This window comes from Odocoileus virginianus, chromosome 26 (genome assembly GCF_023699985.2).
Source record: "Odocoileus virginianus isolate 20LAN1187 ecotype Illinois chromosome 26, Ovbor_1.2, whole genome shotgun sequence".
In the NCBI taxonomy this organism is placed as follows: Eukaryota; Metazoa; Chordata; class Mammalia; order Artiodactyla; family Cervidae; genus Odocoileus; species Odocoileus virginianus.
Window position 1 is genome coordinate 39,653,824 of NC_069699.1, and position 14,460 is coordinate 39,668,283.

The window sequence follows — 14,460 nt, forward strand, 5'->3', positions numbered from 1 at the left end:
TTTTAAGCTTTTGAGGAATTCCCAGATTATATTCCAAAATGCCTGCATCATTTCACATTCCCACTAGCAAAATACGAGGGACCCAATTTCTCCATATCCTTCACTGTTGTTTTTTAGAGTAACTTTCCATGGAAGTATAAAGAATACAGAAAGGCACACATATCAGAAGCGTACAGCCTGATGAATCTGCACAAAGTGAATGAGCCCACCATCTGCCACCCAGGTCAGGGTCGAGACTATGAGTAGCATCACAGATGTTTTACCTCCTACAGGTGACCACTAGCTCACCTTCAAACAGGAGGGTTTTACATGCTGTAGGACTTTATCATATAGTAAGTTCTTATTTGTATTTGACTACTTCCACTTGATATTATGTTTGTAAGGATCATTCATGTTGTAAAATATAGCACTATTTCTTTTCCTTAGGGTAAATGGTATCAGTAAAAGACTTTAAATGTTCTATTTGTCTGTAGCTATGAAATAAGAATAAAACTGATTTTTAATACATCGCCATGTTGACTAATGTAAGGTTTCAGACTTTCTTTATCTCAAGCCAAGATTCCTGAACTATCTTTATTTACTTTTAAATTTATTTATTTTTAATTCTACTGTGTAGCATGTGGAATTTTAATTCCTGGACTAGGGATCGAACCCATGTCCTCTGCAGTGAAAGCACAGAGTCTTAACCACTGGACTGCCAGGGAAGTCCCTGTTAACTTATCTTGTATTTAGCAATCTTCCAAATTTACTTTTTAATTCTAATAAATAATCTACACATATCATTATTATTATCTCAGACTTTCTGTGTACACAATCAAACCATCTGAAACATCAGTTTCTTTTCTTCTAATTCTTATCCACTTCTTTCTTATGTGTATGATTTCTTGATTGCACAACTGAGTTTCTTTGGGAAAACGAACATCTTTTAAAATGTCAGTTTTGTTCACCCCGTGAACAGTGTTGACAGTTTATACAATGAAAGCCAGAGTGGCCCCTGCCGTCACCCACAGTGGCGACGGCATCCTCAGCAGGGCTCTCTGCGGACTCTCTCGGCCAAGCACGCGGCGCCTCCTGCAGGAGCAAGCAGTCCCCATCACCGTGGGACTGCGCCGGCCACGCTCCAGGGACACTTAGACCCAGAGAGAGCTGTCGCCAAGACCGGCTGTGGCCGTCGGGGGACAGAGGGAACTGAGAGGCCGCCCTCACGCCCGCATGCTCACCCGGCAGGGAGGGCCGGGGTCTTTGGGATGCCCGGCTACCTCTGCCCGCTCCTCTGGTGGCTCCGCGGTAAAGAATCCACCTGCAGGGAAGGAGCCACAGGAGACGCGGGTCTGATCCCTGGGTGGGGAGGATCCCCGGGAGGCGGGCATGGCAGCCCACTCCAGAATGCTTGCCTGGAGAATCCCATGCACAGAGGAGCCTGGCGGGCTCCAGTCCCGGGGGTCGCAGAGACCCGGACGCGGCTGAGCGACTGAGCAGAAGCAACAGCAGTTACCCGCGCCGCCTGCTGCTCCGCTCAGGTCGCGATCCTGAGAACTAACTACACTGAGCCGGGTCTGCAGGGGGACCCACACGCGGTCGTCACGGGCAGCGGAGTGCTGAAGGCCTTTGGAGGAGTAGCTGAGGTTGACGGACGTAAAGCTGCTCGTCCTATGACAGCCACTGTGTCAGCGTCACTCTCGGCGAGGTGACTTGAAGGAAACAGGCTGCGCATCTCGGTGGGGGGGTGGGGAGAGCCGCCCACAGGAATTTGGGCAGCTCTCTGCAGTGGTGTCACAGGTTCTAATACGATAATCACAGCCCCATGCCACAACACTACCCGGCATAATCCGCAAGGATTTCCAGGATTTTCATCCTCCACAGCCAACCCGGGTTTCTTCTTGGCCTGTGCGGCCGAGTTCATGAAATAAAGAGCATTGTGTTCATCCTCCAGCTACAGCTCTGACTGGAGTGACAGGCCAGGGCAGGCTTTACAGTCACATGCATCTGTGGGGTCAAATAAAGGGCTGAGTGTTCTCTGTGGGGCCTCTCTGAATTTCGGTGGTATTACTTGTTAATAGAATCTGCCTGCAATGCAGGAGACCTGGGTTTGATCCCTGGGTTGGGAAGATCCCCTGGAGAAGGGAAAGGCTACCCACTCCAGTATTCTGGCCTGAAGAATTCCATTGACTGTATAGTGCATGGGGTCGCAAAGAGTCGATCATGACTGAGTGACTTTCACTTCACTGAACTTCACTTGTTAATAAAAGTGAATTCTATGTGATGAGGCATTCTTCATAATAGCCAAAAAGTGGAAACAACACAAATGTCCATTTGGATGAATCACATGTGGTATAAACCATACCATGGACCACTATTCAATCATCACAATGAATGAAGTACAGATACACGTTGCAGCACAGGTGAGCCTTGAAAAGTGCAAGAAGCCAGACACAAAAATGTCACCAACAGGAAAATCCAAAGGACAGATTACTAGTTTCCAGGGGATGAAGAGAGGAAACAGGGAGTACCTGTTAATAGGCATGGGGGTTCTTTTGAGGGGAGATGAGAATGTTCTCAATTAGATGGTGGCAATTCACAATACTGTGAATATATTAAAACCAATTAAATGCATGCTTTAAAATGGTGAACCACACGAGTTTTAGTGAACTCCAAACCACATGAGTTTTAACTCAAAAAAGTCAGTTATTTGCAATGACATTAATTTTCTCTTGAAAGATCAAGCATCAAAAGTATTCTAACAATCTGAAAGCTTTCTCCATGATGGCCTGAGGAACTTGGGGGTGGGGGACTGTGCAGCACAGAGGCTGGTTTCCACGTGTGGTTGGTAGAAACAGCCTTTGGGTGGAATAATCACACCTCTGTTTGCAGCCACATCCACGGTTAGGGGACACATCGTGAAGCTGCGCCCTCTGCTTCACTTTGATTTGAGAAACAAGGAATCTGTGTGTGTAGGTCCACGGTGGCCCTGCAGGGCTAAGGGGGGCACACCACTCTGGTCTCCCCACGTCACGGGTCCCACAGGCACCGTGACCCCACGGTACTCCTGCCGTGCTGGAGTGCTGCAAGGGCAATGGCCTCTAAGCAGCCAGAGTCTCAGCTTCATCAACGCAGAGGTGGGTCTTGGGTGATCCACTAAAGGAGTCATCGCCTCCTCACAAGAGAGAATGCAAGATGAAAGCTCCCTTCTGTTCAATTAGCTTCTTTTCAAGGATCAGAGCCTGGCTGGCAGGCGGAAAATTCCACACTCTAATGAAACAAAAGGGAGCCAGGAGGGAGTGCGGATAAAGGGCACAAGCACAGTTTCCCTGCATTCTTCCTTGGGGGCTCAGAAGGCAGTCCTATGTTCCAGAAGTCCTGGTTAAATCTCAATGCGCTTCCCTATGGCACAGAGAGGAACCAGGTCGATTTCAGTACTTCCGTCATCATGGGATGAATTTATGGGCATGTGAGGAGTGATTTTCTCTGGTAAATGGACTGTGGCATGAAAAGTTACCGAAACACATCATGAAACAGGCTCTCTCTTTTCAACCATAAACCTGCTTTCATCAAAGGAGAAAAGCTCTGCAACCCTCACACCTCTCAGCTTTTGTAACAAAGAGAAAGGAGTCAGTCCTTGGCAGGCAATGGCATCTAGGTGAGAATTCATGAACAGAGTGTAAAGCATTGTGCTCCTTTTTACTTTTTATATTAATTGTTTGTGGCAAGGATGGCAAGCTTTCCACTAAAGGTGGTGATATTTATGTCACTCAGAAATTAATGTAAAAATTTTTTTAAAAAGCCATTTACTCTAAAGAAAACAAAAGAAAACTAGAGGTGGTATGCAAACAGGGCAAGAAGCATAAAAATGATTTAAGAATAACAGAAATTTTGGAAACTTTTTTTCCTGTCATTTTACTAACAAACACTTTTAGACAAATCAAAAAACATTGTGTCCTACCCATGCCATGTCCATGATTCTGGTGTTTCTAACTCATTTTTCAGTGATTATCACTGTACCTGTCAAAACATCACTGGATCAGAATCCAGTGACCAAGAATAACCAAATGCATTCCTATGAATGCACACAGAATCAGTGACTTTGGGGGAGAGAGTGGTCTCCTGAGCAAAGACACCATTGGGAACCTGGAAGAATTTACCTGGTGAGAAGCTACCAGTACCAATTCTTCAGGAACATTCCCAACATTCCAAAAAGAACACCTTTCAACTTCTCTGTAAGATTAAAATGAGTGCTCAGTCACTCAGTCATGTCCAACTCTGTGACCCCATAGATTATAGCCCGTCAGGCTCCTCTGTCCATGGGATTTTCCAGGCAAGAATACTGGAGTAGCTTGCCATTTTCTCCTCCAGGGGATCTTTCCAACCCAGGGATCAAACCCATGTCTCTTAGGTCTCCTGCATTGGCAGGGAGGATCCTTACAACTAGCACCACCTGGGAAGCCCCCACGTCCGGAATATTTCATGATAAATATCAAACAGCCACAACCAAAAAGCAAAGAAAGCAGCATAATCATGATACCCTTGAAAATTTTGAACTGTAAAATGAACTTACCAGTAATAGATTCTTATCAGGGCTGAAGGCCACAGGAGAAATGAGGCTACAAATGCCAGGATCGGAAGGGCCAGCGTCCCGCCCGCGATCACAAACATGTTAACCACGTCAAGATCCATCCTGCTCTTTAGGTCTGGCTTATACCTAGAGGGGCTGAAAAGAGAGACAGTACTGAAACTCTTTCTCATGAGACAAGGTGAAGAAGCAAAGTGGAAGTGAGAAGTGAACGACCCAGAATGAAGAGAAGGATCAGGAGGAAAAAAGTGTAGGTAATAAGGAATCCTTGAGATGATCCTGGATTTTTTTTTTTTTAAGCTATAAAGGAAATCTTAAGAACAATTGGGGAAATTTGAGTAAGGGCTGGTTATTAGACAATATTATTAGACCAGTGATGCAGTGATGAAGTTGTGGTTATGTTTATATGTAAGAAAACATCCTTGTTCATAGCATTTGCTGAAGTAAATATTAAGGGATAAAATATAATAATATCTGATACTCACTTTTAAAAGTTGAGGAAGGAAAAATGTATATATGTGTTTGTGCATATGTGTGTGTGTGTGTGTGTGTGTATAGAGAAGGGAGAAATAAGGATGGTGAAATGTACTGGTGAACCCAACTGTAACCTTCAACTTTCCTATTAGGTTTGTGATTTTGAAAAACTAAAAGTTAGAGAAGAACAGAAGACCTGAAACACAGATAAAGACAGACAGAAAGAAAAACAACACATGTGCAGAGGAATGCTTATCTATATAGAGAACATCACTGGAAGGTGTCCACGGAACCAGTAATAGCAGTTGCATCTGAGGTGGGGAATCAGGAAGCTGGGAGTCAGGGATAGAGGGAAACTTGCTTTTCACAGTCTACCTTTTAAAATCTTTTGGTTATTTATCATGTACACGTATTAAGTGAAGTGTCAGTTGCTCAGTTGCGCCTGACTCTTTGTGACCCCATGGACTGTGCCCACCGAGCTCCTCCGTCCATGGGATTCTTCAGGCAAGATTACTGGAGTGGGGTGTCAATACTTTCTCCGGGGGATCTTCCCGACCCAGAGATCAAACCTGGGTCTCCTGCATTGCATGCAGATTCTTTACCATCTGAGCCACCAGGGAAGCCCTATTCATACCTGGCCTATTCAAAAATAAGTAATACACAATAAGAATTTAGGAGGGAACACGTCAGAACATCCAAGCTCGCAGTGCACTTTCTGCACTTTCTGATGTCCTCCCAAAGACGTGGAGGACACATGTGCAGGCTAGAATGGGAGCCCCAGGAGGGCAGGGACCGTATCCCCAGCACCCACACTGGGGCCTGACCCATTTTCAAGGGCTCTAGAAGTCACCTCTCAATTAGAGGTCCCCACCCAGTTCTGTCTCATGAACAACATGGTTTATTTTCCATAGAATTAAAAAAATATTTCAAGTTCCATCATCCTCCCCAGTAGAGAAGATAACTCCTGCTAGGATCTGTTGGTCAGGTGTGGCCATTTGTCACCTGCGGACTCAGTCACTTGTGTTAAGTGTGCATCTCACTAACATAAAAAGGACTCTTCTTCAAGAAAAAGCATACATCTAACAAATCATGGTCTTCTTTATATTTCCTGTGAAACAGAGAGCTCTGCCCCATACACCTCTATCAGCTGATGTGTACTTCAATTGTATAATGATTTCATGATGGCACGTATGACCTCACGACCACTGAGCGTGGGGGTCAGCCAACTTCTTCCGTAAAGGGCAGATGATATATAGTTCAGAGATGTGGGTCATAGGTCTCTGTCATAATTACTCAAGCTGCCTCTGCAGTCAGACAGAGGCCATACAATATGAAGTGAATGGGTGTGACCATATCCCAGTAAGATTTTATTGTGAAAAACAGGCTTCAGGTTGTAATTTACTAACCTTTGGCACAGTATACCAACCCCAACAAACAGGCGTGGTGAGAGCTTTATCCACTATTAATAGGCTGAGACAACAAAGGCACAGAAAGGTTGAGTAACAGATTTCTGACTTGGACCCACTCTCTTTGCTCCTAATTCCACATTCTCTCTTTTTTTCTTTTCAAATGGCCTTTCCTCAGATTTTGTAACATCTTTGCTGTTAAATAACCACATTCATCGCCCCAAATTTCTTCATGAAGATATGATGTCTCCATTTAGATGTTTGGTCTCTTATGAGAGGCTTGGTGGAACAAGCTCCTTAGTCTAGAGGACTAAGGCATCTGTAGATGGTCCTTTCAATTCCATACACACTCTATCTGGGGACAGTCCTGAGTCTACAGTGATGAAAGTTGCTGCCTTCTCAGGGGCATGAGCACTGTCTGTGTTTCTGATTCAACTCTTCCCTCAGTTTCTCAGTCACTGTAAACAGCTTTTATCTAGCCCACTTATATCACTCACTGGCCTATTTCTCCTCCTAGAGCCAGACCTCCTTCAGGATAGGAATAATGCTATATGTGTGTTCTCAGGGCCTAGAATAGCACAGGATACAAATAAGTTACAAATGAATTAATAAAAGTCAAAGTTACAAAATGGGTTCAATCCTGTTTGTTTTAGGGACAGCCATCCCCAATGATGTTGACTATTTTCTCTTTCAATAATTATAAAACTCCCAAGAGGAGTCACCTATTTAATGTTGGTTACAGTTTATGATGCTAAAAAGGCCTCACTGTCAAGGGGTAAGCAAATTCACAGCAGAGTGAAGGGAATTTTACAGATCTGTTTGAAGACTGTGGGTCACAAAAGAGTTGAAGAAGATGGCGGCTATCAGATTCAAGAGGACTTGTCTTCATCACATAAAGAGTGCTGAGGGTCACCATGAATTCTGAGTCCTGAGCCGCAGGAAGTTAATTACATGATGTTTTTTTAGTCTAGGAATTAGGACATTTTATGCCCAAAGCTATATTATGTCACCGACTCTGACACTGGAGATGGGAGGTTCAACTTGAAGATATGATCATCAAAAAGAAACCTCATTAAAAAAAAAAACCTCATGGCTTCATCAGTGCCTGCTATGGACATCACAGTCAGTTTGGGGGAAGGTACTATCTGGCTCCATTCTTCATTCAATGGCAGAATAAACTCTTTGCTAAGGAGATTTTGAAGAGCAGCATCAAGTTAGCAAGCCTTGGACTTGTTACAGAGACTCCTGCACACTTTCCCTGATGAGGTCAAACACAGATAGGCCTTGAGTGAAGGCACTAATGTTTTCTGAGGTGTCTAGACAGGTCTGGCCATTATTCCTACCTCTATGACAGCCTTCATCTGGCAAAGGACTTGTCTTTAAAAAGGCAGTTGCCTACTCTGCTGGGGTTTGTTCACAGGATGCTCTATGTGCCCAAGGGGGAAGCTAGGCACAGAAAAACTGAAGCCTTATGAGCCTGGAATCACCAATGACTGAACATCAACTAAGGGGTAGAACATGGGGCATCCCTAAGCACAGGGCCCACACAACAGACGTTTTCAAGATGACTTCAGGGAGCAGAACGCTCAGGGCTATCTGACACCAGGTGACACTCCCATACAACCTGAGAAAGTCATCTCTTTTTTCAGTTCTTTTCCCACCTTGCTTAGGTCAAAGAGAAACTCTGAGGGTGGTTATTAAATAGCTAGCTAACTCCTGAGCCTCCTGCAGGGAACAGTATCTAGCTATTTAATAACACTGTTACTTTGTGTTGATTTTTATGGATATTTTCAATTTATGGTAGTGATGCAAATTAATTTAAAAGGAGGAACTTTTAAAGAAAAATTAGTTAGTATTTAAAAAAGTTAGTATTTAAAGTTAGTATTTAAAGAAAAATACTAACTAGGTGATACATGGATCTGGTGAACATCTTGGTGGTGACACACGAATGGCTGCCAGGGTAGATGTGAGTGATGGACTGGCCCCGGGCTAGGGGCGGGGTGCTCTGGCTGACCCTTCCTCACACTGACTGTGAGGCCTTGGTTTCCTCATCTATTAATGAGAACATTCATCCAAAACACCTTTTCTGTCTTTTCCTACTCTGGTGGCTTAAAACACTTCTGAAATTATGCCAGATAACTGAAGAGTAGGATCTGGCTTGCCCATCAGGAGAATCTTATTTCCTGTTACATTCTCCCTGGAACCTAAAACAGTATCTGGGAAATATTAATACTTGGTGCTTGGTAATGTTTGAGTATTTGATAACACTTGAATAGATTGAAAAAGAAAAATGCACTCGCTTTACATATCTGGTGCATCAGGTGAGGATCCCAACGCTTGAAGACAGTGATTTTAGCAGCTCTGAAGCAGTCTGAAACAAGGGACCTCGGGAAGGAGAGCTCGCCTTTATGGCATGAGGCAGGGTAACACACTCTCACCCAGAGACCTGAGCCTGCCATGTGCCCTTCCCCTGGTATCACCTAAGCTGTGCATTTGAGGCCTTTATCTCTGAATGCAGGGACAAAGATTAATCAGACTCAGATAAACATCTGGACTCAAGTTCCCAAGTTTAGTCTGGGGTGAGAGGTTAGGCGTAACGTGTCACAGTTGTCTTTTAACGTACTCACTGACCTTTAAAACCCGTCTGAGTTCTGACACATTAAATCTTAAGATATAAAGCAAAATTCCAAACACAGAATATAAAACACTTTCACAGAATCTTGACCTCTCCTAGACATCTACTCATAGTCCATCAGATTTGACAAACTAACGTCCTGGTCTCTCAAAATAAGGATTATTTTTTAAAAACTATAGCAAAAATACTTTGGCCACCAGATGCAAAGCACTGACTCATTGGAAAAGACCCTGATGCTGGGAAAGATTGAAGGTAGGAAGAGAAGGGGACAAAAGAAGATGACATGGTTGGATGGCATCACCGACTCAATGGACATGAGTTTGAGCAAGCTCTGGGAGTTGGTGATGGACAGGGAAGCCTGGCATGCTGCAGTCCATGGGGTCGCAAAGAGTTGGAACATGACTGAGTGATTGAACAACAAAATAGCAAAAATAATGATCATGGTCACTACCACCATAGCCAATGACAGATAAGCAACAGCCTCCAAGTACTAAGTGACTATCTCATGCCAGGTTCTGTGTAGATGGTTTATATACATCCTCTCATTTTATCCCCCACAATGCTGAGAGTAGGAAGCACTTCTCCCACCTTCAAGATGGAGGAATAAAGATTAAAGAAGTTAACAAATGCCCCCAAGGTCACCTAACTGGTACGTGGCATGGGCTGCATTTCAATCCAGTCCTGTAGGTGTGTCTGGTTTTTGCCTTCTCTCAGCACTTACTACGCAGATATTTATTGTGCATCAGTTACACAAAAGGCACGGAGTTCACTGTCCCCTTTGACATCCTTTGTACTTCTCCAGAAGTATTCTGAGAGCAAGTAACATGCTAACTTTATAAGTTAACAAGTTATCACCTTATTCTTACTGGTGTCTTTTAAAAACTACCAGTGCTGCTATAATTTTTTTTAATTCTGCAATATGAAAATTCTTTCCAAAGAATATACTCTTGAAATCTGGGTATAAAATGCCAGCTGTTAAAACTAGACTCTTGTAAAGATAAACCAGTTTCTCAAATCTATCAGTAATGATCAACAGCTAAAAAAAAACATAAAGGCACTAAGACTCTCTTGTGTGGAAGTCCCAAGATTGAAGAGAGAAAATAATTAGAGACACAAGCAGTTCACACTCCTTGTCATATCTATCTCCTCCATAACATTCCAAGGAAGCGGTTAAGCTTGTCCAGTCCATCACTGAAAGCGTGGCATGACCCTGGAATTATTGCCATGAGATGCTCACCTTTCTCCTCCTGGCCTCGTCTCCCCTTCACTCTGGCTAAGTCCACTCTTCCTCTGTACTCTGCAGCTCTGACAGCCCTGATGTATAAACAAGCCATGCTATGAGCATGCTTGGCCTGGTTCCTAAAATTCTCTGCTCCCTCTCTCCCCTGGATATTCCCATGATGCTCTCCTTACTCTCCCTGCTGAATAGTCCCATGATACACTCTTCATTGTCTTCCTTCAAGAACTCACCATATCTATACCCTCCACTACCACCAGGAAATGCAAAAAGTCAACATTTCTGGCCAGGACCTCCTTCCAGACTTTTCCAAAAGCCTGCTTGACTATCTCCATGATGCAAAAGTCCTACAATGTCCCAGAGGCATCTCTCCTCCTTCTCCTGACTTGCTGATTTCTGCCGACAGTGTCCCCACCAGTCTGGCCTCCCAGACTGATGTATCTTTCACTCTTCCTCCTTGCTCATCACTCTTGTAATACGATGGCCAGGAGATGTCAGCACTGAAGCCAACTCATCTAAGTCTAGACAAACTGCACTGTTTATATGTGGCTATTTACATTCCAGTTAAGTAAATAAAATTCAAAGTTCAGTCCTTCAGTCACGTCCATCATGTCATTAAATCCTTGAGAGTCACATATGAATAACATCTGGCGTGTTGGACAGCACAGTTTTATGGGGGTTACGGCCACAAAGGCCCCTTACAACCAATTCCTTTGGCTTAACATTTACTAGGAATGTCTCAAGGGAGGAAACATTCCCACCAGATGTGAGAGTTCATATGAGTCAGATCCCAGCTCCCTCAACCACCCTACCAGGCCTGGGTCCTCATCTCTCCTTGCTCCCGCTTCTGTGAAGGCTGCTCTGTCATACCCCATTCAGTTGTTACCAGCTGCCAGAAGAATCTTCGTAGTCCACACCAGGGACTGGGGCCTCTCATCTAGTGTAAATGCGGACCACCCTTATGATCCCAACTCAACTTCCTGGCCTCACACCTCTGTTTGCACCCACAGAGCCTCAGGCCTCATCTTTCTCATGCTGCTCACTTCGTGTGGGGCAGGAGCTCTCCCGTCTCGCCCTCCTGATGAACTCCTCTCTGCCTTCAAGACTGATTCAAGCGTTACTCTCCCCAGGAAAGCATCCCGCGGCCCAGAGGCCCAGGTCTTCTGACTCCCTTCAGACTCAGAGCCCTGCTCCCAGCACAGTATCTGAGAGAGGAGTGGGGGGTGGGGTTTGGATACATATCTTGAGCTTTAAAAATATTCAGGGTGGAACTTCCTTGCGGGTACAGTGGATAAGAATCCACCTGTCAATGCAGAGGACACAGATTCGATCCCTGGTCTGGGAGGATTTCGCATGCTGTGGAGCAACCAAGCCTGTGCATGGTAATGAAGACCCAGCTCAGCCAGAAAAAGAAAAACAAAACAAAAATTTTTGGTTCCAGTCCACTCCCACCAGACCTACTCAACTAGCGAACACCCCACCTGCTAACAGGCTGGCCTGAAGAAGGCTGCCAGGGAGCTTACAGAGTAGCTCCCATCACATTAAGGGCTGTTTCTTTTTTTTTTGTAACCTATGATGTGAAAAACCCATACTCACTCTTCAAAGAGCACAGCCTTCTTTCCCAATTGCTACTGGCTCCGGCAGAAGCTGAAAAGGAGACTTTGGAATCACAAGTAAGAAAATGACAAAGCATATCATATCAGAGAATATGAATTAAGTGCTGACAGTCGGCAATAATGCCAGCCTTGCTTGAGGCGGAGCCTTTCCTCCTCTGCAAAGACAAAGTGCAAGTGTCCTATGGTTTTATAGTTGCCTCTGGTTCGGGTCATTCCCCCCAGTTAAGCAACCTGCACAAAGGGCAGGCAGGGCATGTGAGATACATAGCCTAGCCAGGAGGGCATGAAAGTTGAAGAAGCATTCTGTGATGAGAACAAAGTGTGGCACCGAGCTGGTGATTACTATGCTGCACAAATGAGAGAGGCAATAAGGGAAACAGGCATGCTTGGGTGAGAGGGGCTTCTGGAGGCTTCAAACTCAACTAAGACCTTCAAACAAAGATTAAAACTCCCCTCTCTGTCTAGGGTTCAGTTCAGTTCAGTTGCTCAGTCGTGTCCGGCTCTTCGCAACCCCATGGGCTGCAGCACACTAGGCTTCCCTGATCATCACCAACTCCCCAAGCTTGCTCAAACTTATCTCCATTGAGTCGGTGATACCATCCAACCATCTCATCCTCTGTCATCCCATTCTCCGCCTGCCTTCAATCTTTCCCAGCATCAGGGTCTTTTCAAATGAGTCAGTTCTTCACATCAGATGGCCAGACTATTGAAGTTTCAGCTTCAGAATCAGTCCTTCCAATGAATATTCAGGACTGATCTCCTTTAGGATGGACTGGTTGGATCTCCTTGCAGTCCAAGGGACTCTCAAGAGTCTTCTCCAGCACCACAGTTCAAAAGCATCAATTCTTCGGCGCTCAGCCTTCTTTAACAGTCCAACTCTCACATCCATACATGACTACTGGAAAAACCATAGCTTTGACTAGACCTTTGTTGGAAAACTGTCTGGGGTTAGGGCTACCTAAAAGCTCTACTCAGAAAAAAAGAGAGGAAGCTGGCAACCAATGGGCAAATGAATACAATATTTATACTAGAATGGCAAACAAGAGGGGACTACAAAGCTCCAAAGCAGGGCTGGACAGTGCAGAGAAGCTAGCCAAGGCACCACAGCAGAAAAATGAGGAGTCGGGCAGATGGGTAATGGAAGGTAAATCCACAAAACCCCTGAATTATTCCAGAGGGATCAAAGAGTTAAACATAAGGGGGGAAAAAGTATGAAAGTTCTAGAAGAAAACATGAGAACTCTTGAAAAATCTTTCTCAGTAAGATATAAAACCTAGAGGCCATAACATAAAGATTAATAAGCTGATTGCATAAAAATCTTTTTAAATGACACATGGAAAGGGATAGCATGAATAAGATTAAAATCTGTTGATACATATCAGGCAACAGACTAATAAAGGGTTCCTACAAATCAATAAAAACAACAAAATCCAACAGAAAAATGGGCAAAAGATCTGAACAGATAATTGAACAGGAAGGAAATAAAAATGACTCTGAGCTAAAAAGATGCTCAATCTTAACCTCATTTACAAGAGAAACACAAATTAAACCTCCAAGGTGATGGTGATCTCTGCTTACCATACTGGCGAACAACAAAAAGTGTAACAACAGACAGCGTAGCTGGGGCTGTAGGGTTGCCCTCAGCAACATATAAATTTACATTCCCATCAACAAAATCTACAGATGGCATTTTGGCAAAACCTGCAGCAATGTAAAATACACATACCTTTGATCAAATCATCTCTAATTTCCAGGAATTTATTTATGCTCATACCTGAACATATGTGAGAATAAGTTTGTGCAGGGTTATTTGTTATAGTATCACTTATCATGTCAAAAAACATGAAACTTGCAGGCCCACTCATAAGGGACATGTTAAGTAAATGATGGTACAACTTTATAAACAAGTTATAGTGTATAGCCATTAAATGCAAATAAAATTAATATAAGTAATTACATATTATAGGTTGGGCATAAAGTGAAATAAATAGGCTAAGCACTTCCAGAAAATAATTATATATATAAGCCATTAAAATAATGAAGTGAAGTGAAGTGAAGTGGCTCAGTCGTGTCCGACTCGTTGTGACCCCATGGACTATAGCCTACCGGGCTCCTCCATCCTTGGGATTTTCCAGGCTAGAATACTGGAGTGGGTTGCCATTTCCTTCTCCAGGGGATCTTCCCAACCCAAGGATCGAACCCAGGTCTCCTGCATTGCAGGCAGATGCTTTACTGCCTGAGCCATCAGGGAAGCTGTCAGTTCTTTTTGTCTCTATGGGTAATGATCTCCAAGGTACATTGTTAACTTAAAAAAGCAAGGAACAGAAGAGAATGGGTAGAATAACATCTCTTGCATTGTGAGAAAGAGAGAAAAATATGCGTGCTGTTGCTTATGTATGTGTAAAGCGTTTCTGAATGGATGCAGAAGCAGCTGAGAACCACACGAGTGGGGCGGGAAAGGCAAGCTGAGAGGCTGGGGCGGAGATGAGGGAGACTTTTCACTGACATGAATCACACCTCTTGAG

The 14,460-nt window shown here is 44.1% G+C and overlaps 1 protein-coding gene across 4 annotated transcripts in view; it reads right to left on the reverse strand.

Moving 5' to 3' along the window:
* The window catches only part of ABHD6 (abhydrolase domain containing 6, acylglycerol lipase), a 72,635-nt gene that overhangs the window by 21,348 nt on the left and 36,827 nt on the right, over positions 1-14,460 (reverse strand). For 3 of the 4 annotated variants that reach the window (XM_020887422.2, XM_020887421.2, XM_020887423.2), the window contains exon 2: positions 4,553-4,705. In XM_020887422.2, the coding sequence (XP_020743081.1) occupies positions 4,553-4,671 (119 nt within the window). In that variant the 5' untranslated portion in view covers positions 4,672-4,705. Of the gene's footprint in view, positions 1-4,552; positions 4,706-11,915; positions 12,034-14,460 lie in introns of those variants that run through there. The other variant, XM_070455834.1, reaches the window with a different exon arrangement.